We start from the raw sequence: 25,220 nt of genomic DNA, 5'->3' as shown, positions 1-25,220 counted from the left end.
GGTCTGTACGACAAACTTGTGAGTTCAACTCGAAGCCAGCTAGAGAATCATTGCTGAATGCTTGGTTAAGGCCCTTGACTCTCAATTGCTCAGCAGTATGCTTGGATTATTTTGTACAAAAGTGCTAGCCAAATAAATCAATGTAAATAAATGTACTGTGAAATACTTCGCCACAAAGAAGGAAGTTTTGGTTGGAACAAATAAAAAACATTAGAAAGCTCATTAAAAGTTGCCATGGCAGACCAAACCCAACTCCACAATACACTTTCAGTGGACATAAACAAAGTAGAAGCTTGCTTATTTCACCTTCACTCTATTACATAAATGTTTGTCCTATTTAAACTAAGCCAGGCTTCCTGTGCTGATGTTTACCCCTCTCTCTGTGGTGATGCCTCTCTCCCTCGGGTTTCTATTATGTATCCACACAAACAAAAATAAATGCATACTTATGTTCACAAAAGAGCGCAGTGACATCACCCTGATTCTAATATGAGACATAAAGAAGGTGTGTTCATTGGGTGTATATAATCTATAGACCTCAAATACACGCTAAGATATGAAAATACAAAAACAACCTAAAAAACAATCCTACTAAATATAAAGCATGTTCATGCTGTGTTTGGAGGTATACAGTGGTTTATCAAATACCATCAACAAAAATTATAGTAATTTCAGATGACTATGAGATTTCACCATGTCTAATGAAATTACACCATGACATGGAGAGGGTCATATATCCTGCTGGCTAGCAGCACAGCAGTACAGCAGCAGGAAAGAAGGAAGGATGGAAGGCGCACCCTGCCCCATTTAGAAAGCTCCCTCTGCTTTGCTATAGAAAAATAAATAAACCTTAACTCCAGCTCCACCAAGCACAGCAGGCACTCCACCACCACTTTTTGCCCCTTCTACACTATCCCACTCACACACTGACAGGTGTCTCTGATTAAGGCGGTGAAATATGGCGGCAGTCAAGCCAGCCATCTCTCCTCCAGCATTCCTGTAGCATGACTACACACTTTCTCCATAATGCTATTCTCCTCCTTCTAACTAACTTCTCTCTCTGTCTTTCGCTCTTTTGCGCTTTTTTTTTCTTTCTTACCATCTCTTTAACCTGGACTTCCTCTTTACTGTTTGTCTTACTTGTTACTTCAGGCTTTTTTTTTTTTTTACTTCTCCACACAAATTAGAAGGCTAAGAAATGTTTATGCAAACGGTGAAACAAAGATTTTTGTCAGAGCTGAAGAGAAACCAGGTTGCATTTGCTAGAGGAGAGAATGAGTTGTTTGGTTTCTAACTGTGTGTCATCAAGTGAGATATTTTTGCGATGCATGAATGGACATGAGAGGGTTAGAAATTACTAGGGTTCCTAGATCCATATGACTCAAAATCTGAAGGGGTTTTGAAGAATTAAGCATAAGACAAATGAGAAATAAATGATTACAATTAAAACAAATTTGGGGTAGAAAACTACATGTAAAATAAGTTTCTTTTTACTGTCCTTGAAAGTCGTTGCAATCAGAAAAGCCGTCCTGATCTCTATGAAACTCAGAATGCAGAATTGTGCTTTTAAAACAGCACCCATTCAAGGTTGTGAGATACATGAAAGTAAAAAAATGGAAATTTAAGGAAAAAGGTTTTGGACTGTTCATATGGTAGTTTCACATTAGTTTCACAGAGGCATTGGAGGTGTGAATGTGTGGTGAAGATCTAAGGCCAGGATTGTTATTGTTAAATTAGATATACAGTGCATTTCATGGATTCTGATTCATGTTTATTGAGTCAGGAGAGAACACACAATAATATGTTGCTCCTGACTTTTTAGAACTAGGGGGAAATGTTGACACAGTAATGTTAAAAGTTCAGAAACACTATATAGACAAACATTTGTGAACACCTTACCATAAGATTTGTATTTACTGTTATAATAACCTCTTCTACTCTAGGAAGATGGTCTATTAGATTTTGGAGTGTGGTTGTTACAAGGGTGTTAGCAAAGTCAGGTGAGGGTAGGGTGAGGAGGTCTGGGTTGCAGTCAGCATTCCAGTGTTCAGTAAGGTTAAGGTTAGAGCTCTATAGTTGGCCACATAAGATCATCCACATTAACCCATGTAAACCACATGTTCATGGAGCTTACTTTGTGGAAGATGATTTTGTTAATTAAGCATTTATTTCTAGAAAGAAGCAAGTGTATAAGAATATAGAATTAGAAAATAATGTACATCTTAAAATATTTTTTTATCTTATATTAAATTATTTATTGTAATCGTATTATATTAAATACTAGAACATTGTCATGGAATCTAGGGGTGTGGTATCCACTGTGTCTCAAGAGGTGTAAGCAACTAAAGGTGTAACCATACCAAAGGTGAAAGCTAAATACTCTGAAAGCTAAAGGGCTTACAACATACAGCACAATGCAAGTGGGTAAAATTATTGTCCTTAATGAAACAAGGAGGAATAGTGACATTTCAAAATTTCGTATTTATTATAAAAAATGAAGAATCTATACAGAGGAATACATAATGTCTGGATGTACAAACTCACTATTCCAGAAGGGGCTTTTGGTTTTGTTAAATCAAAATTAGGCTACATTTGTCTATTTGTATTGAGTCTTACCAGTATGTTGTACTTTTAGATAAAAGCATCTAAACTGCATATTTATAAAGACAAATACAATTAACAGCAAAAACAGGAACACAATTTATTTTGATTTAAAAGACAGAAAACTTTCTTCATAAATTCACTCGCACATTTATTTTGTGGATGTTGTCAAGTTTGCACATGCTTTACACAAGAAAAGGTTTAGTACATTAGGGCCATAGTTTGTGAAAATGGAGAGAACTAAGATTACTTTTTCAACCCATAATCACCACAGAAACAGTAAACATCTGTGGTCGCCTTCCCCGATAGAACTAAATCTAACCTCATGCTCTGTCGATGGCCAACATATTTCACTTTGCACTGCAACCATATTTACACCACAATAAAATCATCAGATGGCAATTACAAGCTGCGTCAAGGATCTCATTCTTGTGGCTGTTTTGCTTCACGACCGTATTTGTTTGTGCGGGGTCTCTTGCGAGACCTCGACAGAATCCATGCACTTCCCTGAACACAGAGCAGTCTAGAGGCAAAGCCCAAACTCACTGTCATCCAGACTCTCCCAGCAGACAACTGCTGATCCACTTCCAGATGTTTCCTGTACTTTTGCTCCAAGAGCCAAAAAAGAACATGAAGCAAGAGAGATATTTCCCTTAAGCTAAACATGCTTATCTTAGTACAGCTCATAATTGTATTGCCCTTTAAAGTCTAAGTTTGAACTGTGCAATGAATTCTCTGACTCTGATTTAGTTTTAGAATAGGTGTAAACTGGAACTTTCTTGGTCATTTCCGTTCACAGCAAGAATGTTGCCTTGGATCTGTCTACTACAGATGGGATATTAGGAAAGATGATGATTTATATTTGTGGGATTGCATAGTTGAGCTCACGGGCAGGCACAGGGATTAGCATTAATGAAACAAAGCAATGAAATGTGTTCTCTTTTAAATACGGCCTCTTTAATGAGAAGTTCATGGCCAAAGCACTTATTGAAAGCAAGAAAAATCTTGATTCCAAATGAGTTTAACAATCCTTTTCCTGCTGCCTTATCAGGTCTCACTCACTTGAAATGTCTTTCAGTTAGGAAGATATAAATTTTAAAGGAAGGCTCACACTTGTGGGCAGGGGTCTTATCACTCAAGCAGATGCCTTGTGTCAGATTTCATAAACAAGCAGAAACACTTTCATCCATCACTCCATTAAACTGGAATAGCAGAGTGCTTTTAATATAGCAGGGAGAGTCTTGTTAAAGCTAAGACATTTTCAGGGCGCCAAGCATGATTTCGTTTCATCCCTGATAAATTATGTCGTTGACTTCTACAAACACAAGGCCAGACTTCGTTTAGCGAGAGTTATCCTAGCATGGCTTTCTTTCCCTCTCTCCCTCTCTCCCTCTATAGTCAAAACTGTTTAACTGTAAACCACAAGCATGTGCTAGCTCTGTCCTCAACTAAATAACAGTGTGAAAGAGCTTGTCAAACAACTGCAGTTAACAACAGTACAACAAATTAGGAAAGGTCAATGTTTTTACACTAGCCTTGCTTTTGAGCGCTCTTTTTCTATGCCAGCATGCTGGCCTCCACACAGGGAATTAACAATAGACAAATAAATATTCATTAATAAATAAATGAAAACCTTTGGCTTTAAAAAAATTTGTGTTGCCCTGCTAGTATGGAATTGAATGGATATTAACCAAGAAAATGCACAGACAGACACACACACATATGTACCCCACAGAAACCAGTTTTAGAAAAATAACAATAGCAAATAAAACGTCAGAATAGATTTTCGTCAGTTTAGAGTCTGCAGGGCAGTGTGGGAGTTGAACATTGATCTAATCGCAAACGCAAAGTGTCACTAGACCTTCCCAAGTCAATTCTAAAGGTCACAACTTTAACAGTGCTTTGAAAGAGCAGAGAAAAAACCCACTCACTGTAATCATTACTCATTTTAAGAATGAAATGGAACTAGTATACCCACAGTGACCGTGTCTACAGCATGCATTACGTATACTGTATGGGCCCACTAGGGTACTCCCACCCTGGAAATATGATTCTACCATACACTGTCACTTTTATCACCCACGCTTTTAACATTCTGACAGCCATAAATTACAAGGAAAATAAACAGTGTTGTTAATATGCCTTTGCACCATGTTTATACAAAATACCATTACAAGAACCTGGACAAAGTATAACCCCTTAACACTAAGAGACATTTTGCTTTTATTTGTTAATCTCTTTTAGTTGTTCGTTCAATATCCATTGAGGAGTTGTTCATTAATGTGGACACTCAGTTGGGCAGTGTTGAGTTGACTTCATTCTGATTTTTGTGTCATTAAAATTTGCTTTAAGCCAAACATATGCTTGCTCAACCTTGATCGTTTTTATTTCATTTAAGAATAATTCTCTATTAATAGCCTTTCTCTCTCTGATGGTTATGTTTTTCATCTGGAACCATTCTGTCCACTTTTTCATTATTTTAGTCTGAATGGTCTGAATGTTCTGGATAGTGGTCAAGCACAGGGCTAGAAATGTCACTGTGAAGTAGGCAAGACATCTAGTATTTGCCAGTCCTAATACTACTGTGGGTTTTACTACAAGGCAGCTAAGTTAATGAATCCACCAGGATTATGGGTTTGATCAATAGCCAAGTGCATTCACTCATCTAACTGTGCAGAAGGAGAGATATCTAAACAGATAGTGGATGTTTGCAGGAAGAATGCCAGTAGTGGCCAAGGTTTGATGAAAAAGTCCTGAAATGGGGGAATCAGGGGCTCATAAAGTATTGCTTCTGGGAAAGCCATTTTATTTTACTGGATTTCAAATAGCGTATAAGCACACAAGGCAAACAAAATGCAACCAGTGCTATTAAACACGCACCAAAGAATTTCCATACACCACGGTCACACAATAGAGACATAATGTTAGGAGAGAGAAAGAACTGACAAAACAGTGTGGGCAGCTATGAGAGACTAGCCTTTGAGAAATTGGGTTGGCTTGGAGAGCCTGAGGTTAGGGGCTTGTATATATGCAAGGGTATGCCAGCAGTATCCACAGTGGACACACAGGGTGGAGGGCTTAATTGATTCCAGTTTCCTGTTGGCTTTCTCTTTTTCCCTCTCTTACACTCACTAAGCTTCTCTTTGCCATATTCATACACATGCATTTTTCCGAAAAATGAATAAGGATGAGAACCGAATGAAGCATACCCAAACAGAGATGGATATATGATAGTGAATATCCTTTATTCTCAGCCTCAAGCACAGAATACATTTTAAATGCAGAACAGGGGAGTCAAAACACTGGTCTACACTCGAATCTGGCACAACTTAGTCAACTGCAGAAACTCAGGGGAACAACACAAGCAAATGAGATGATTAGTTCCATTATGAAACCCTGAGGACTCCACACAGCTGCATCTTGGGCCCCAAACCAGAATCAGAAACACAGAAAGAAAGAGGTTTCTTCTGTGCATCTGATAATAGAACTTGAATTTGATATGTTTTTTTAAAACAGAACTTGGTATGTCCTACAGATTAAAACCAAAAAACATAACAGTTCCATGCATTTAAAATCAACTAAAGATTTTAGATGGAATAAATCTTTAACAAATATGTGCCTTGTTTCTTTTACTAGCTTGAAAAGAAACTGAATGAGCTTCAAGAACGGCTGTATGAAAAAATTCTTGAAAGAAGCACAAAAATATCTTTCAGCTATGACTCACATCTTCTTTGTCTCGCATAAACTAATAAAGTAGGTGAAAGAAAATTTCAAAGCACGTTTGTCCTGATCACCCAGGTATCTCCAAGATGATTTTTTATTACAGCTGTGTATTTAAAAGATTAAGTGTCAGAAAGAAAACAGCATGAGCAGACAACTCTTTTACCAAACAATATTTAAAGGGAATTAGACTTCATACATGGCCTGTGAGCAGTGAAAGGCAGTTTCTAAGCGTATGATTGAAACCATTTGTGAAATCAAAATCAAAGGTCAAACACTGAGCTTTTTTGGCAGCGTACATGAAAGTCTGTTTAAATCCTCTGTCTTGCTTGATCTCAGAATAAAAACAGAGAAACGAGCAACTTACAGCCTTGCGGTTGCACAACCATAGCCCAAATACCTTCAGCATTGCACAGTGGGCTTCTTTTTCCCATCCTAATAATTAATACGAGAAATGACTAAGAGCATTACAACAGGGCAGGAACAGAGACATATTAAATTTTATGGTTTACATCTTTTCTTTTTTGATAGTTTAGAGACACCTGTAACTTTATTATCAGGAGTAACATAATTTCTAATTGGATGCATTTCTGCTGAATGAATTACTTTACTGCTCACTGGGAAAAAAAAAAGCTTTTGTTGTGTGTCTAAAAAAAACAGCTGTGTGTGTTTACTGTGTATACACAGATTACGCAAGTGAGACAAATGTGCAAATGTGAATCAGAAGTAAGGATTCAGGCGGAAAACTGCTGGGGAGATTGCAGAACAGAAATTACAAGAATATAGACCATAAATAAAGTCAAGAGAGACAGTAGAAAGACTCTCAGGTTCAATCTACCAACGTTTACCTCAGAACTTTTTAATAGGACTTAATAAATGCAGTAACACAAATGCATTTGACTAAGCTTAGCTGTAAATACATACTGCATGTACAAACCCTGACCATGGAACCATTTCCTCCAACTCCATTACAAATCATTGTACTATCAGCATGAATTAGCATGAATCATCTCTCACACTGGCACATGTACTTAGCTTTGTTTATTGTCCAGCTCTGCACACATGGACCGAGTAACTCTAGTCCAGTGAGAGCTACACAGGTAAGGTCCAGAGGGGATGGATGGTTGTAGAATGGAGACAGATGGACTGAGGTCAGTTCTCTTGGATAGAAAGGCCTGCAATGTTCCCACGCCGTTTGTCATTCTCAATGTTCATCGATTTTGCATGTGTTGAGTGAACGACTTACTAATATCTAATTTCAGTGGTGTCTGCAACCCAGCCACAACACCTGTTTTTAGGTCAGGTCATGAGGACACCCACCCTGGGGAAGTTCTCATAATCACTGAATTCAAAGCAACCGCAATGTGATATGGATTTTATGGTATGTCCAGATTGGTGACAGATTTAAAGAAAAAACAATATAAAGTGTCTTAGGAACATACCAGGCCACCATGGTTTTAAGTGCCTTGGCAGATATTCTACAAGTCCCTGAAACCAGAAACTGTTTGATGATGGTTATGCTGCAAAAACATTAGCCCATAACCTCTGCTTGTTTTTTGGGATGAGATTTCTCCCATAAAAGTTAATAAGTAATCGATTAAGTATATATAAGTATTAATTTTCAGATGTTTCGCACTTAAGGGACAAGTAGTCCAAGCCATGATGGCAAATATTCCCACAGCAAAACAAAGCCACCTTTAATTTGTCCCTCATCCGTATGTCTCATTATGTAATCCTAGTTCTGTATATGTGAATGGTGGGACATTGCAAGTGTTATGTGTGCCAATCATGACATTCTAGGTATAAAGATGGACCATTTGGCTCATTCCATCCTTCCTCTTGGTCAGGAAGGGCAGGAAACCTGGTCAAGATGGAAACTGACCTGACAATTCACACGCTTAATTCTATGGACAGACACTCTAGTCAGCAAATTCTATTTCAGTAGTCACATTCATTGCTCTCTTCGTTTCCTGTTGTTATTGAACTTTGATCATTTTTTTTCCTCTCTTGAGGGTCATTGCCGAACATTTGATTTATGGTCGCTGCAGTGGTCAGTGTGTCTGTGAGAGTTCAGGAGAAGGGGAATAATATTAGTAATAGTATAGAAATTAAAATCAATTGCATCACTCAAGTGAGGGAAAGTTTTGCATGTTTAATTAATATAGTCAGGCTATATACACCAGTAAGGACATTCTTACCAAACAGCTGGCAAAAGAAATTCCACTTTTTACTTCCAGCAGAAAGGCTCTGGCTTGTCCAAAAAAAATCACGGTTCATCTAAATTTCATGTATAAAAAGGGACAGAAGACAAACACTGGCCTCTCAGAAACATTTCATGGGAACAGAATGACTAAAGGCGGGTGGTACACCACTAACAATGCTGCGGCCAAGTTTTTATGGTCAATTAATTTCTTCTCATTTAAAATTTTCTTTCCTCTGAATAAGCTTGGCTTGAGTGACATGAAACAAATGGAGCAACTGAAATCATAGAGCACATATTATGCATGATCAACAAAAAAACATGCTTTTATTAAACACTATATTAAAAAAAGTAAACATTCCTTGCATGGTTTTTACATATATATATATATATATATATATATATATATATATATATATATATATATACTTTGTTATATGCTTTCAAACATAATTTCCGGTTATTATCTTAACATCTGGAAATATGTTGAATTTGTATTAATATGTGCTGTAAATTTAATATAGAAAATGATCGTGCTATTGTATTGTTATCGATTGTGCATGTGCTATTGACAGGAGAAATGAAAACCATGGTGTGTAATAGTGATAATAGTATTGGTGCAAATGCAAACTCCCTCTATAGGTAGGTGTGGTACACTGCAGGCTTTTCTAAATAGTATTTAGATTAACTTTAGTCTTGAATAGTGAACTGTTTTTCCTGAATCCTCATTTTGACTTTCAGATTGAAAAAATATGAAAAATTTTACTGACAAAATAAAAAAAGAGAATTAATGACTGATACACAGTGATTTTTTTGAATCAGCTACAGTTCACATGACTACCTACCTAAATCTTATTTATAATAAAGGTTTTATTGCACCCACATTAAACCTCCTTCCTGTTGAGGTGTGAATAAGATTTAAAAAAAAATCATCAGCAAGCTGAGGACTTGCAGAAGTGCAGTGTTTTTCCTCTTGCAGTCTAAAGTCTTGTGTTTTATACACATGCCTGGCTAATCTGTGTGGCTAAACTTGTAAAAACCTCTTCTCTGTGGAAAAAAAAAAACACCTTCCTGTTCACACGTTTTAACCATCGTGAATAGATGGTAAGCAAATACTATACAAATAAAATATCTGTCAAAACCAAAAAGGTTGTTCAGGTCAGTTGTGTATGCCTCGGCTTTTATAATCGGCTTTTATAAACACTTTATCTGTCATCTATCCACACAAAAGCCCGATCTGAAGACTTCTACCTCTAGCCAAGCAGTGGTTTGAGAAAAAGGGAATGCTTTCACACCCACGCCCCCAACCCCCGTTACACGCCCACACACCCTGAAGTGTGGTAATAAACATACTCCATAAAACTTCCTCCTTTGCTCTCTCCTCCTACTAACTTTTTTGTAAACAACTTTTTTTTCTTCCCAACTCTGCTTATTCCTTTCGTCTTCCACTTATCAGCCAGATCATGACACTTCCCATATGCATGTCAAGCAGATACCCAGTCAGGGAACAGAAGCAGGAGGACTCTAGTTGTCTCCAATGGATTTAGATAGAGCTACACTCTAGTCACAAAAAGGAAATTCATAGTTCTCACTGCTATCTTAAAGCAGAATGGATATCAGAACTTTGTTGAGGTCCCTATGCATTTCAATTTCTTTTGTATCCAAAGACATAAAAAAGAGGTATCCTCTTACAGAACCCTGTTTAGATTTAAAAACAATAAGTATAATGAAGTGAGCCAACCTCCCAGATTATACTATTATAGTAAATAGTATGTTCATTACCACAGGTGAAAGATTTAGACCACATTCTTCGGCTGCTATGTTTGTTACAACAAACGACATGTATTTCCTGTGTATCCAACTAAAATCCAAACCTTACTCTAGATTTGTGTGAGCTGAGAAACATGATGGTTTAAGGTACAATTTTAAACCTGAACACTGACCACAAAGAACCGCAAAATCCAAAGATAAGGTCAAGCACGCAGCACCTGAAACATATCTACACCAGCCAAACGTTATTTGAACTGTACTATCGGCATTTTTGTAAAGAGTGCTTTGAAACCCTAAATTAAAATATGAAAAAAAAATGTCGAAGAGAGGTTTACTTTCTACATAGAACCCTTTAGAACGTTAATTAATTCTGTAGAATACACGAGATATGTTCCAAATTGCCATATTGTGGAAATGCATGCATTTTTATGTTTATATTTAGCAAATTTATTCAGGACCTTTGCAAACTGCAGTTCACTGGATGCCACAAGAAGGTTGCAAATTGGTTTATTGTTCATGGTGTATATTATGCAAAGTAAGTCGTGCACGACTAACTCTTCGAGAACAAGTGTGTCCTCGCATGCAAACATGCAGGACGTAGAATTATTAATAGTTGCTTTCAAGCTGCAGCATGCATGCGTGCACACGATCATGAAATAATAACTATTGTGAAAGTAGGCCTGTGCTCTGCAAGTCTGAGAGGGAGGGAAAAAACCTGATTCACCAGAGAGAGGGGAGAAAAAAAAACGAAAGAAGAAACGCCCTTTGGGTCTTGACGCGCTTGTAGCTCCTCCTGCACGGTTTTATAAAGTGAATGCGCTGCAGCACGCAGGCTGGGTAAGAGGGGGTTCTCTGTCTGGGCGAAAACGAGAAAGTTCACGCGCCGAGAATCCGTCTGGAAAACGCCGCACAGAGCCCATTAGTTCACGGGGTTTGTTTGTTTGTTTATTTTTTTTTTTTCCCCCTTAAAAAAATGAGCACGGCTGTGGTGCCGCCTCTGTTCGACTTCAGCGAAGTTATCAACAACAAGGTACGAGGAAAAAAGTTTCTGGTGTTGCACATTTGCGTGGTTGAACTTAGCAACAAGTACATGTAAAGGGTCATGTTTAATTTTTTTTTTAAAGTGGTAAGTTGTGTGTTGTTCAGGCGGGAATTTGTCAGCAATGCAGTATACTGAGATTTGCGTCGCTGTGTGTGTGTGTTTGCCCGCGCGCGTGTGCGCGTGCATGCGCGCGCTCCGGCGAGTGCTGGGCCCAGTGTAATTCAAAATTCTCTGAATTTTTGTGTTTTTGTTTGGACAAAAATAAAACTCAAAAGCAAACAGCTATAAAGTTTTAAGGTCCACTCTAAGCGCCACGCCTTAGTAGAAACACTATCCCCTAGTACAAACTGTACCAGATTGAATGGTAGTTTCAGTAAACCTGCAGGCAGACAAACTTGAACCTTAAAGTTCAGTTTTTCCTTACCCAAATCAACAAGTGGTGTTTTATACTATTGTGTATGCAAACGTGAATTTGTTGAAATTCCTAAGCAAACAATTCCAAGCTGAACCTGGAAAATGGTTGTTCTTTTGTATGCCCTCTGTATTTCTGACTTACTTGCTGATTTGTTCATGAATGCAGGTTTGCTAACAGCTGTCTAGTTCACTCTACTTCCACGCGGTGTTGTAGTTGTGCACGACCACACACATGAACTAAACTGCTCTTTTTAGCCACTGTGATGAATTTGCATATCTTTAACAAAGTAGACTGTTGGCTAGAAAGCAGCTCAAACACTGCCTGCTCCTTTTTCATCTAGTGGTGTTTTTCACCTCCTCAAGGACTGTTATTTCTTCCAAAAGTGTCATCTTTTTTTTTTTGCCTAACCAGCATGGTGCACATCGTCATTTCAATGTGCGTATAGTATTTTAACTGGAAATTGATGATATAAATAGCCCATTACAATTTTCTTTGGGAGGGGGGGGATAGGCTTCAAGTTAATGTAACAAAAAATAAAAATGAGTTTAAATGAGTTTGAAGCTGCCGTCTGTCACTGTGGAGCAGTGTTTATTGTTCTACAACTCCTCTGCCATGCATTTTATTTACTTAAACAGAACTGCATTCCTGTGGTGGCACCTCACCAAACCGGCTGTACTATAGACCTGTTAGCTCATGAGTTTAACATTCGAATGCACCTAATAGATTGACAGCAACACAAAAGCACATGAGCTCTGTTTACACCATTTGCCTAATATTTCTGAATTAGTTAAATGCTTCAATTTCCATGATGTAATGGTGATCCACAGTCTGTTTGTTCAGATTACATTCACGAAGCTGTACACTGACCAAACTTTTTTTTTCTTTCTTTGTTTTCCAGAACAACAAAATGCTGAATTACAATAACAACATACTTGGTGCTCCACACACCATGCATTTGCCTTGCACTGGTGCAAATCTGACCATCTCTAACCCCACTGGGAGCCTGCTGGAGAGGAAGGCTGTGGGGGCACCCACCATCGGTGGGGTTTACCAACGACGGCACTCTGTCACTTTGCCCAGCAACAAGTTCAACCAGAACCAGTTCCTGAGCAACGGGAAAGTGGATCAGGCATTGCTTGGCCCTGGGATGGGCAGCAGCAACAAAGAGAACAGACTCCGAGATCGTTCTTTCTCAGAGACTGGGGATCGGCTGATGCAGAAGTGCACCGGGTCTGGTGTCACTGGAAGCAGTCAGGTGAACTCGAGCCGCTACAAAACAGAGCTGTGCAGGCCATTTGAAGAGAATGGTGCATGCAAGTATGGTGACAAGTGCCAGTTTGCCCATGGCATCCACGAGCTCCGCAGCCTTAGCCGCCACCCTAAGTACAAGACAGAACTCTGCCGCACCTTCCATACCATTGGCTTCTGCCCGTATGGGCCACGCTGCCACTTTATCCACAATGCAGAAGAGCGTCGTGGACCTCCAGCTGCTTCATCCCCACTTTCCACATGTAACAAGCTGGAGAGGCCTCGGCTCCAGCACAGCTACAGTTTTGCAGGGTTTCCCAGCTCTGGAGGTTTGAGAGACAGCCCCACTTCTGTCACACCTCCACCCATGTTCTCCCCAGACGAGCTGCCCGAGTGGCCCAGCAGCAATCCTTTCACTTATTCCAGCCAGGAGCTGGCCAATCTCCTCTGCCCTAGCTTGGGTAGTGGATCTGGTGCTGATCCCAATGTTCATGCACCATCTTCTCCATCCAACACCCCTTATTCCTTTAGGGCCATGTCAGAGTCTCCCCACCACTTTGAGTCTCCGTCCAGCCAGCCAGACTCCCTCTCTGACCAGGAGGGCTATCAGAGCAGCTCAGGAGGAAGCTTAAGTGGCTCAGAATCGCCCATCCTTGATAGCACCCGCCGACTGCCCATCTTCAGCAGGCTGTCCATTTCGGATGATTAAGGTGCATAAGCTGCAGTCCTTTACTGGAACTCAGCAGTGAGCATGAGAGGTGAACTTTTCTACCTTCTGCTAATTCTTTAGCCTTCTAGGGACCTCCCTTTTTATCAGTTAGGCTTTAAAAAGATGCAGTCAATTAAGGGATCTCCTTTGAATCTTCATTTAACCACAACAAGCAAAACCTTTTCCCCTCTCATTCACTTTGGCCCAAAGCCTGCTGCCTTGGCCTTATCTCGGATGCCTTGCCATGACATGTGACTGTGCCAAAACAGCTAGAGCAGAGATTATTGTACCAGGCACAACGGCAGTGCATAGGTAAGCCACAGGTGGCATGTTCAGGGAAATGTTCTGCTCTGAGGACCCTCCCCCCCACATAGTACCACTCAAGGACACTTCTAACTATCTAAATGGGTTTGCTAGAGTCACTCTTAAATCATTTACAGCAGTCTGATGCAGACTAACATCAAGAAGAAAAAAAGAGCTTTGGGTTTGAATGTTGAGGTGAAAGGACTACTGTCACTTTTCATTAGTTTTTTGCAACCTAGTATAGTAGCTGTTGCTCTGAGCATTCTTCTCCTCCCCTTAGTTAGATGGCAGACTGTCAGTCTGGAGGATGGACAAATGATTCAAAATGGGAGTTAGAGTATTTGGCACATTCTGTTTTTATTGTGTGCTCCAGATTGGTCCTAAAACTAGCACATACCGAGAAGATTGGATGCCTTCACTTAAAACCAAACTTCACTGCCCCACCTCTACAGTCCCCATACTGTGGCTGGTCACTTGGTGTTTCTTGTGAAGGAATGGCCTAACTGGTGATTATCTTAAAACACTGACTTTTTACTCACCTTCCAATCAGTGAAGGGGAATTCCAGCATTCCCAAGGTGCAGCTTCCTGCGAATTCACTTTAGATCTTCAAGCTAACTTGCTTTTCCATAAAATCTGCTCAAGGGAGCACTTTGTAATTTCATCATATCTTTCCATCTCTCTCTATCTCTTTCTCTCTCTCTCTCTCTCTCTCTCTCTCTCTCTCTCTCTCATTTCATTTGACTTCTCGTCATTGTTATTATGGTTATATTATTATTGTTTGGAAAAGAAAACTTTCAAGACAGAAGGTTTTGCTTGTCACTGCTTATTTAACTTATCGAACATATTTATTGGTGATCATATGCATTTTTTTGTTAATTTTGTTTGTATTTATCTTAATGAAACGATAGAATATATTTTCTTTTATGTTAAATTATGATCTTCTGTATTAATCTTAAGATTGTGAAGACTTGTCAGCTTTTCTTTTTTTTCACAGTTTAATATATTGTACTACAATGACTTGTTGCAACTACACTTGGATAAAAATGAAACTTAATTTAAAGCAAAAACAAACAAAAAAAAATCTGTGTTTTGATTATTTATTGTAGATTTTCCATTCTTTTTTCCCAAATATTGGACTGCAAAACCATTAGGTCTAATGTTTCTTTGATTTATACTAGTGTGTGACATCAGTACATTCATCTTATTTTTGTAGTTAATGTTATTTTTTTGCCCCCCCACCCCACCCCCCATTTTTTTGGTTGGTTTATTATTATTTTTAACGTAAGGCAAGATTGGTTCTTGCATGTAGCATTTTCCCCTTAGTGCCAGAGGTGGTAATGAAAGATACAGTATCGATAATATTGGACTGTATGTTAAAAGCACTAGATATCCTGGAACATGGTTAGCAGAACATTGTTCCCAGATACAGTAGCAAGTTTGACTCGAGATAATGGCCTTAAAGCTTCTTTCATTTTAGATACCACCCTGAAGTGCATTTTAACGTTTTGTTGAGTGAAGCTGACTGTGGTTGTGATATCAATGCAGGTTACAAAAATTTCAGTGTTAAAAGCAGTTCCTCCAGTTACGTGTTAATTAGATGAATTGCAGAAAATAACTGTGACCAAATGGGTTGGAGAATAGTTGTCCCTTCTTTTTTTTTTTTTTTGTTTGTTTTTTTGTTTGTTTAATGATTGGATTTTATTTTAATACTACTTCCAACCCACATGTAAAGTGCCTCTTTTTTATACATTCCATTGAGCTTACGCTCCTTGCCTTGAATAACGATGCAGAAGCTACGTTTGAGTAGTTATTTCTCAGTTATTGAAGATTGGTTAACAGGATAGACACAGCGAAAGTATCTAGCCTAAACTGTTGAATGTATTTTTAAACAGCATTTGCTGTTCACTACAGTAATTTCTGTGAGTTTATATAAAGTTGATTGCTTTTTTTTTTTAATGACTGATTGCAGTTAAAACCAATAAACCCCATATTTTTCAGAAAATCTTGTGTGAAGTGTTTTCTGGAGTTTTTCTTGTGTTTAATCAGTATTTAATAATTGTCTGATTCCCAAAAGCATGCCATTGTTGATGCCAGTTTGTGTATTGAGGGAGTTCCTGAACGAAACATTATCATTGGTAGTCTGGATCACTGGAGTATTGATCTTTATCCAGATCAAACTTCAGTTAAGTTTGAATACACAGAGGGACTGGTGGGAAATCGCTGTACCTGGATTACTCTGAACATTCAGACACTTCTTTGGATTGCGAGGCGGGTTCTCTGAACTCTAGTTCCAGATCCAGTGTAAATGACTGAATTATAGTGCTTGTGAATCATGTGAGCCACTGCATGATCATATGTGCTCATTCTATTTATTGAAGGTGTTAGCTTGTGCTTTGCTATTGTGGAACTCTGCCAAGTTGGTGGAATATTCCTGTTTACAAACCCACACAATATTAAACCGTTTACCCACTGTATATCTGCTGATCAAGAAACATGAGATCTGTCAGTGTAGTGGTATCAATGGTATAATAAATAGTTTAGACAACTAATATAGAAGTATTCTGAAATCCTCTATAAATACAAGATTCAAACTCACAATAGCATGAACAAAAACCTTTTAAGCTGTTTTATTGATATTATAGAGCCCTGTTTTTACTTCTCTCTCAGGTGAGGAGCAGTGGAAGAGTTATCAGTCACCACACTTTCCGGACTATGTACTCTCTCACTTGCCCAATGCGTGATATGAAACAAAGAGCTGTTTCCTGTTTATGAGGTGCATGCTGTAGGTTCAAGTCACACTGAACTGCACACATTACAACAGTGCTGCAGGATGTGGCTTTATTCTGAAGATGGAGGGTGGAGGCGTGTGTTTCTTTATATAGGTCTACATACATAAAGATTCCCCAAAACATTGTGCACAGGTTTCCATCACCTGCACAATGGAAATTATATACAGAGCACACAATTCTGTTAATTACTGTATCTACAGTCTTACCTCCAGACACAGCTGGCAGTTGTATACGCTTTTTTTCTGCTATGCAGCTAGATTGTGCAATGCTCCCACAGTTGGTAGACTTTGTAATTCCTCTATCAGGGAGCATTGGACTTCTCTGTTTGAGAAAGGGAAAAAAGTAAACAATGTAAATTTGCTTTTTCTGTTCTTTCCCTTATTGTGTTTGTGTGTGTGTGTGTGTGTGTGTGTGTGTGTGTGTGTGTGTGTGTGTGTGTGTGTGCATATACACACCTGCGTGAACGAACAATGCTAAGGGGAAAACCAGAGAATGAGATCTATGGGTATTATGACGTGGATATGATATGTTTTGGACTGCCAGACCTTTTCCCAATCAGAACTTCATCTAATGAAGAACATCTAATTAAACTCATGGATGACTGAAAGAAATGAACTGCCACATTGAATCAAATTCTGCAGTTGTGTAAAAGAATATCTGGATTTCTTCATATGAATTGTTTTCTATTAAAATCCATTTTACTGCCTATATAGCATTGACAGATTTCGATGACCAGTTAGAGAACATGATGTTAAGAACACTTTATGCTAGCACACCACCCAAAAGGTCTTACATTACAATGCAAGAACAATTGTAAAGGTAATGGAGAATATATCTAGCTTTTGTTTTCTATGTACTTTATATTGTAGCAAGGGACTACTATCTAAACTCCGCTTTTGTAATATAGTGGGTATAATTTGTTTTTGAGCTTGTGTATTGACTGTCTGTTAGCTACATTAGAAATGAATCAGAAATGGGTTGTATATATTTTCTCAGTGTAGGCCCAATGAATCACACACAAGATATGCGACCATGTAATAATGCAATCATCTCCCTGTCATTCATAAGAACTTTTCTGGCAGTTTCCCCATCACATTGTTCTTTTGTGGTTTAGGAAATGGTGGCTTGCTGCTGTGCTTATAAACTTTGCAGCTCTGCTTGGTTCCCAGAGTAGTCTCTGTTAAAACCAAACAGACTTTCAATAGAGTCTATCAATCATCAACAGTGCTGTCTGGAAGTATTGAAATGGCAAAATCAGTTCTATTGTTTTTGCTCTACACTGAAGATACAGAATTTGGGTCAAAAGATTTCGGTTTAACTTCCTGACATGTAGATGTGTTAAACAACTTTGGACAATCTATAGTATGCAAAATATATAGGAACTGATAGACTTAAAGTAAATAAGTATTAGTTGCAAACAAGTTACTTGCAATAAGTGCAATCGTCTGGCAACCTACTAAACTCACCAAACCTTTAAATACTTCAGTTCCAGGCTTGTACTATAGTTTCTTACACTTGTAATTTGTTTAATGATGGTTTGTCTGTTCAGTCTCCACTTTGGGAAGTGAAATACATGCTTATTTATGTTGTCTGGTGTTAGTCTAAAACTTTTCATGGTTTTTCTCTAATAATATTTTTTTGTATTAATTGTGTTTCAGGTTAAGTGTAAAATTGGCAGACAGAAAATGAATTGTCGACTTCTGCTGCAACCATCATGAGATACATCATCATTAACCATCAGTGAGCCTTTATCAGAAGCAGCCATGGATGTCCAAGCCATGACCACAATGCTTAACTGATGAGCTCTTATATTTTGTATCATGAGCAGAACCCTTATATCTCCATACTTGTTTCCACATCTTTACATCAATCTTCATAGCTTCAGTATTGCTTGCTTTTGTCTCATAGACAGTTCACTGGGCATCATGTTTGTTTGTCCTTTTTAACAAACAATACAAAAAAGAGAAGACAATCAGACAGGACAATCGGACTAAGCAAACCTGGACAACAAGCAACACCGGTGAATCACATTTTACAATATTTTTCATTATTGAAAAATAAGTGGGTTCCAAAAATATACAATTTTCTAATTAGCACATAGATGTAAATATCTGGAATTTAAAACTAAATTTCTAAACTTATGTCTTTTCATTTCAAACCCAAATGTCTTCAGTGTTTAGCAAAAATAATTAAACTGGCCTTGCTGTTCCAATACATATAATTGTATATATACCAAATGACACAGACACAAATAATGGAGGAAAACAGAGTCGAAATTCAAAAATGCACAAGGTAAACTGATGAATTAATTATGTCGTCTTGTCTGATTTTGGCGTTGCTGCATTGGCTTTGACATTTGAGGTAATCGAGAGTGGTATATTGACGCACATACTCGCTGAAGTACAAAACCTCTTACTTTCATGTGCTTCCTGTATCACACCTCCAACAGACCTGTGTAGAGCCACATGAAAAGCCACACTGTTGTCAAGACAACACCTGCCCTTGATTATTTTTGCTTACAAGCCTCTTGCTCAACCGCTCTGCAAGGTGTTGATTCTAGAGCTGCTGGGTAATTGCAATGTTTGGAGACTAGGTTAACACAGTCACAGAAAGAGAAATGATGTCCAGCTGACTCATGTTAACCTTTTGTGTAAGAAATTGAATAGAAACTAGAGGTTTTTGAACATTTGCCACTACATGTTGCCTTATCATGTTTTCACCCCAACATTTGGCAAGTAACCAATGATGTTTGTTGAATGTGTCAGGCAAACACTGTAAGATAATATGGCAACCATGATCTGGCAAGAATCTGGGAATCTGTCTGGCACGATCACAACATTCCAGAGGTCCTTTCCAAATCAAGCAGAATATAGGTAAGACAAATTGAAAACAGCATAAAATTTAGATTTTGTCTCTTGGAACCTTTTCTAATGCATGTTTCTCTCCTTTTTGCTTTCTGTTTACTGTCAGCAGTAAAGTGACACAACAGTCTCCTCTTTTTCAGGCCTCAACATGTTACACTGTCTCTCTGTAGGCAAGTGAACTGCTTATCTTCAGGATAAACCATAAGTAAATACCAAAGGTAAATAGGCCTTATTGCTATAATCCCCCATCTTTTTCTCCCACATGCATACACAAGCACAGCCACACTCAGTATTATTCACACAGTATACTTCACTGTTAATACCCATAGTGGGAGCATGAGTGTGTCCTAAGAATGGCCATGCTTTGATAACCTACTTACTCACAGAAACCTCAGATAACAGGCATAATTAGTGACACAAATGGCTGAAAGACAGATATCAGCCTTATCTTAGGACTGGTTTAAAATGACTCACCTGTCTGCTTGTCTACTGAGAATGGTGGAGTATTTGCATAACTGAGAAAACAGCAGGCATGCCAGGTATTAGGATATATCTAGACATAATGAACATCAACAGTTGACAGAGACCTAAAAAAAAGACTATGGCCTTAATGCTTGACTTGTTAAAGTCATTCTCTCCAAGTTTCATAAGAGTATAAGCTGGCCACATCCTGACAAGTGACAGCATGTCTGTGGAAGCCCAGATGTAGTGTGGTAGTATTCACATTACACACACACACACAATCATACACACTCAACACAAAGCCTGTGGTCAGAAAATGTTCAACCGACAATAGAGTTGCCACCCAGCGTAAAACCCATGGCTCAGAGTGGGGTAGCTGTATGGGTGGGAACAACTCTACACAGAATGTGTTTATAAAACTTCTCCGAGGCCATGTTCCATCAAGATTAGGCCTGAAACCAGTCAAGCCTGCTTTTGCCATCCCCCTGTCCCCAGGGCATTCTAACTTGCTCAGACATGGCACAAACCCACACACACACACACACACACACACACACACACACACATCTACAGTACACATATAAACTCTCACAAGAGTGACTGAAGCATGTCTCATGAGCTGAAAGCTCTTAACTTAAACAGCAAGGTTGAGAAACATCAGAGGCTGTGGAAGCACCGATAAAGGTCACCAAAACATATAGTGAAAATTAGACCACAAAAAAACTCAAATGCTGCTGACTACTTACTTCTAACCCAATCTAATATCTTGCAGTCGAAATGGTGGGGCAGTTTTAGAATAACTGGTTACACAATATAGGCCAGGTGGTGTAAGGCAACCCTTTTAGCACTGACCAAAAAAGACACAAACACACAACCCTGACCCTCTGACCTAGTGAGCTAAGAGAAGTATATAAACATTCATCTGCACACACAGAAGGTTGACCTAATCTTATATCTGTTGACCTTGGAGAAGAGGTTCTGTGGTCTTAAGTTTGAACCTCTCTACTTTAAACTGTAACAGCATTGACTCAACAAAGAAGAACTGTTATTCAGGCACTAATGAACAAAATACATGAACCTACAACCATTTAAAGCACATGTCTACCTCTGAAAATAACACTAAATAAAAAATAAAAAAACACCAGGATGATCTACTTTAGTAAAAAGAAACGCAGTTAAAATTATTTTTTTCCAAAAATAAGACGAGGAAACACAATGCCTTGACATGTCCCAGCCTTAGTAGAGAAACAATGTGTCAGGATGAAGTGGTCTATTCTTACAAAAAGGCAATGTTGCTTGATTCCAAACGGAACAGCACGAAGAGCTTAGAGGAAGAGCAGCACAATGAAATTCAAAGACCTCTGTAAATCACACACTAACTGATTCACCACCTGTATGTGTACATGTTTTGGCTCTTTAGCCAAAATGACTCGCCTTTATGCCCCAAGTCATGCAAACTACAAACAAGAGATAATCATAACTCAATCTGGGAAGTACAATTTACTATACAAAAACACTAATTTCTATACATGTTCATTAATCTATAGCTGCAATTACACTCTATGACATATGGGACCCATCTCATTTTTTTTACACTAAATTTGATAATCCAGTCCAGATGTTTCAACATCTTCAAATGCACAGGAACGTTTCACAATCCATTTGGGCTTTGCCTGGAATAGAGTGTTATACCGAGATATAATCCTGTTCTTTACTTTTTGTATCATTGCCAATAAGAAGAGAGTTTGCAATTTGAGCAGCATGGGTCAGTAGGATGGGTATGTGGGATTCGAGTGGGTGTTTGTATACTTGAGCATCAGCTCAGAAACGTTTTGCTGGCTAGCCAGGCTTCCTGTGCCTGTGCCGAGAGGACTGGTCTGTCTAGTCAGCCACCCAGGGCTGACACAGAATAACCATGTTAAAATAATCATTACTGTAGTTTATAACCCCTTAGTGGATGGGTTACAGAGGAAAAACAGAGAGGAAAAAAAGGCTGGAGATAGACTGTATTAATAAAACAGTGTTCCTATACCCATTACACACACACACACACACACACACACACACACACACACACACACACACACACACTCTCTCTCTCTCTCTCTCTCTCTCTCCTCTCTCTCTCTCTCTCTCTCTTGTCTTTTTTCTTATTTCAAATGAAAACCAGGCCTATGATTGAATCAGATTTTTAGAACACATTACGCCTGTCTATTGGCTCTTAGTCACAGTGGGCGTGCATTTATGCACAGTGTGTCAGACTTAGCTAAATATGAAACTATACGCAAGTTTTTCTCCATCAGAGGAACATAAATGCCATTTTCCTTTGCATTAAACCAAATATTACTTCATAAGATTCACTTCATAAGATCTACTCATAGAAAACATTTGTAACGGCTGCCATTTCCACTTGATGATACAGGTTTAACACACCCGCCATTAGGCAACCTCGTAATAAGAAGTCATGCCTGATAGTATTTGGCAATATTTTGACTGTCATGCCCTGTGGAAAAAACATCACATAAAAACACAGCATTCTACTTTCCAATTCAAATGTGAACAACTGTTTTCATGTGGACTTGAGTAGGTTGGAGTGTCAGTTGTCTTTTGATTATTGGACTAGAGCAGTAAATAGTGAATGTGCTGCTCTGATTTACATTGATGATGGTATGGCCTCCTGTAACAGATACAAAGATCTAACTGGAGTACAAAAAAAACAGTGTCCTGTATAGCTTTGATTTAGTAGGAGAAAAGTGCTGTAAATAAAGAAAGAAGGTTGTCTTGAAATGTACACCTTGGTGAAAGCTGGCAGTGTATAATGTATCGGCGGTCCGATACATTATTACCCCCCCCCCCTGGCGCTGTGCCAAGTTTGTAGCCACCAATAGCTGTGTCATTAATCTAGAGCAAGGAATAGCAAGATTGGTTTGGGCAGGGGCTGAAACATTACCTGACAATTACAGGGGGACAGCAGGGGTATGGGAGAAATGCACAACATATGGGACTCAATCTAAGTTTGAACACCTGACCTATCGACCCTTGCAATTCACTCGCTGCACTGCTAAAAAGCTTCAGAGAGGCCTGGCTGAAGTCTTACATAATGTCCCTTATTAAACTCCCCCCACCCGCTGCTGCACAGCACTCTGCAGAACCACAGCCTGCTAAGCATGCAGCCAACACACACACCACCAATACTCCATCTGATTGGAAAAGCTAAGAGGTGAGAAGTATTCTTTAGCACATTGCTGACAGGCCACTTGACAGGGCTCTGACATGCAGACTTGGAGGGTGGGAGTTAAACATGAGCAGAGGGAAAATCATGCCAGACCCTTTTTTTAATCATCTGTATATATTAGTGAATGTGAAGGTGTGGCGCTCTCTGGTTCTGTGTGTGGAAACTGAGTTGACTTTGGGATCTCACTCTGGTCTTTTTTTAATTTGCTGATGACATGCAGGCCTCACAGCTGACCTGCCTTTTATTTTATTATAAACACTGCCACACCAATGAGAGTCTGTGAGCTGGGTCAACCAATAAACCTCTTACTTCTGTAGTGGAGGTCTAATCTGTTACTGGCTACATTTTCCACAGAGCAACTGGCTGCTCCAAACATTATAAGACAGAGGTGAAGGCAGACGGCTGGTTGGAATAAGAACTGTACAGTTGAAGTTTCCCATGTATTAATTATTTCCATACATTGTACAAAGATTATGATTATGGTGCCATATATGTTCTATTAACATCTCTCTTTGCTTGCCACAATATCTGTTTATGGAAAAATTTAACTATGAACATATGCAAAAAAATCTTGAACTGAGAATTCATCAACTGTTGTCTTGTGTAGTTCATCTCATTGGACCTTACCCCAGAGAGCAGCTTGAGGAGGGAAAAACAACGTCTGAATGGGAAATACATTGAGAGAGATGGAGAGAGGGCTGCTGATGAAAGCAGAATGCAGGGACTATAAACTGAAGTCACGGCAGCTGTGTCCAGGGCTGCAGGGACGATCCTCCCAGCCAAGTTCCATGTCCGCTCTGATTATGGACTGGAACAATGCATTCCATTGTAGGCCTGTTCTCTGACTGCTCACACACACACACACACACGCACACATGCACCATCCATCTTATACAAAGATGAGACTACAATTACATGTACAAAGTTATATGCATTGGTGTATTAAATTGTTGTTGGCAATTTATTTTTCACAGAACAACAACAGATGAAACATTAACTGATCATTGTGAAGATTCTTTAATTAGGAGCTTTTAAGAATACTCACCATTTTCTTTTAATATAGAATGATTCCCAATTAATGAGAGACAGCGGTTAGAACTATACATTTAACAGGAGTTACCTAACTGTTTTGTGTATGCTTTACTTAGTTAAAATCTTAGTTTCTGCATGCTAAAAACCTGCTTTGACACAAATAATAATGATTGTTACCACAATAATGCTAATATGGTCCTATCTGTCTACTAGGATTTACCTTTTGCAGAGAGGCTGAAATGTATTGGGTCACAAATTGACACTACTACATATGCTCCAGTGATGTTTCTATGCATGAAATTATTCAACATCAGGCCACAAAAAAGTAGCACAGACATGTTTTTATGTAATTACATAGTTATAAGGGTTGGCCGAGACCATGGGTCTAATTAGGTAATGTGTGTGGACCGCACAGCTCAGTAGTTTAATATGCAGAAGAACTAAAAGGTTACACTGATCTATTTCAGACAGCAATCCTGTTCCATTGTGAGTCACTTTGTGATTTACATTCACATTTATGGAATTTGGCATATGCCCCTGATCTAGAGCAACTTACAACATGATCTCATGTATACAACTGAGCAGTTAAGGGTTAGGGGTCTCACTCAATGGCTAACCAGTGGCTTGGATTTGAACTCATGACCATCCTATCAAAAGTCTAACATATCAAATGCTAAGCTACCACTTAATGAACTTCATATATGTATCTTAGTGTAAATTGTAATATAACATAAAGAATCCTGCAAAATCACTCTTTAGCTATATATTCTGAGTACCAAGGTTGGGAATATTTATTCATTCATCAACAGTAAGCTCTATATCCTCATCA

At 38.7% G+C, this 25,220-nt stretch overlaps 1 protein-coding gene across 1 annotated transcript; it reads left to right on the top strand.

The window, feature by feature from the left end:
* The first annotated feature begins 11,110 nt into the window (after positions 1 to 11,110).
* zfp36l1a (zinc finger protein 36, C3H type-like 1a) lies at positions 11,111 to 16,011 on the top strand. The gene is made up of 2 exons (XM_046856250.1): positions 11,111 to 11,321; positions 12,647 to 16,011. The coding sequence occupies exons 1-2, from the start codon at positions 11,265 to 11,267 to the stop codon at positions 13,703 to 13,705; spliced, it is 1,116 nt and encodes a 371-aa protein (XP_046712206.1). The 5' UTR covers positions 11,111 to 11,264; the 3' UTR covers positions 13,706 to 16,011.
* Positions 16,012 to 25,220: the final 9,209 nt, after the last annotated feature.

This window comes from Silurus meridionalis, chromosome 8 (genome assembly GCF_014805685.1).
Source record: "Silurus meridionalis isolate SWU-2019-XX chromosome 8, ASM1480568v1, whole genome shotgun sequence".
Classification (NCBI taxonomy): Eukaryota; Metazoa; Chordata; class Actinopteri; order Siluriformes; family Siluridae; genus Silurus; species Silurus meridionalis.
This window is presented reverse-complemented; position numbering and strand designations above follow the sequence as displayed.

Bases quoted from the DNA above. Each gene is read 5' to 3' on its own strand.
- zfp36l1a (XM_046856250.1), top strand. From the start codon at position 11,265: ATGAGCACGGCTGTGGTGCCGCCTCTGTTCGACTTCAGCGAAGTTATC. The intron at 11,322-12,646 runs GTACGAGGAAAA...TTTGTTTTCCAG, and splicing joins GCGAAGTTATCAACAACAAG to AACAACAAAATGCTGAATTA.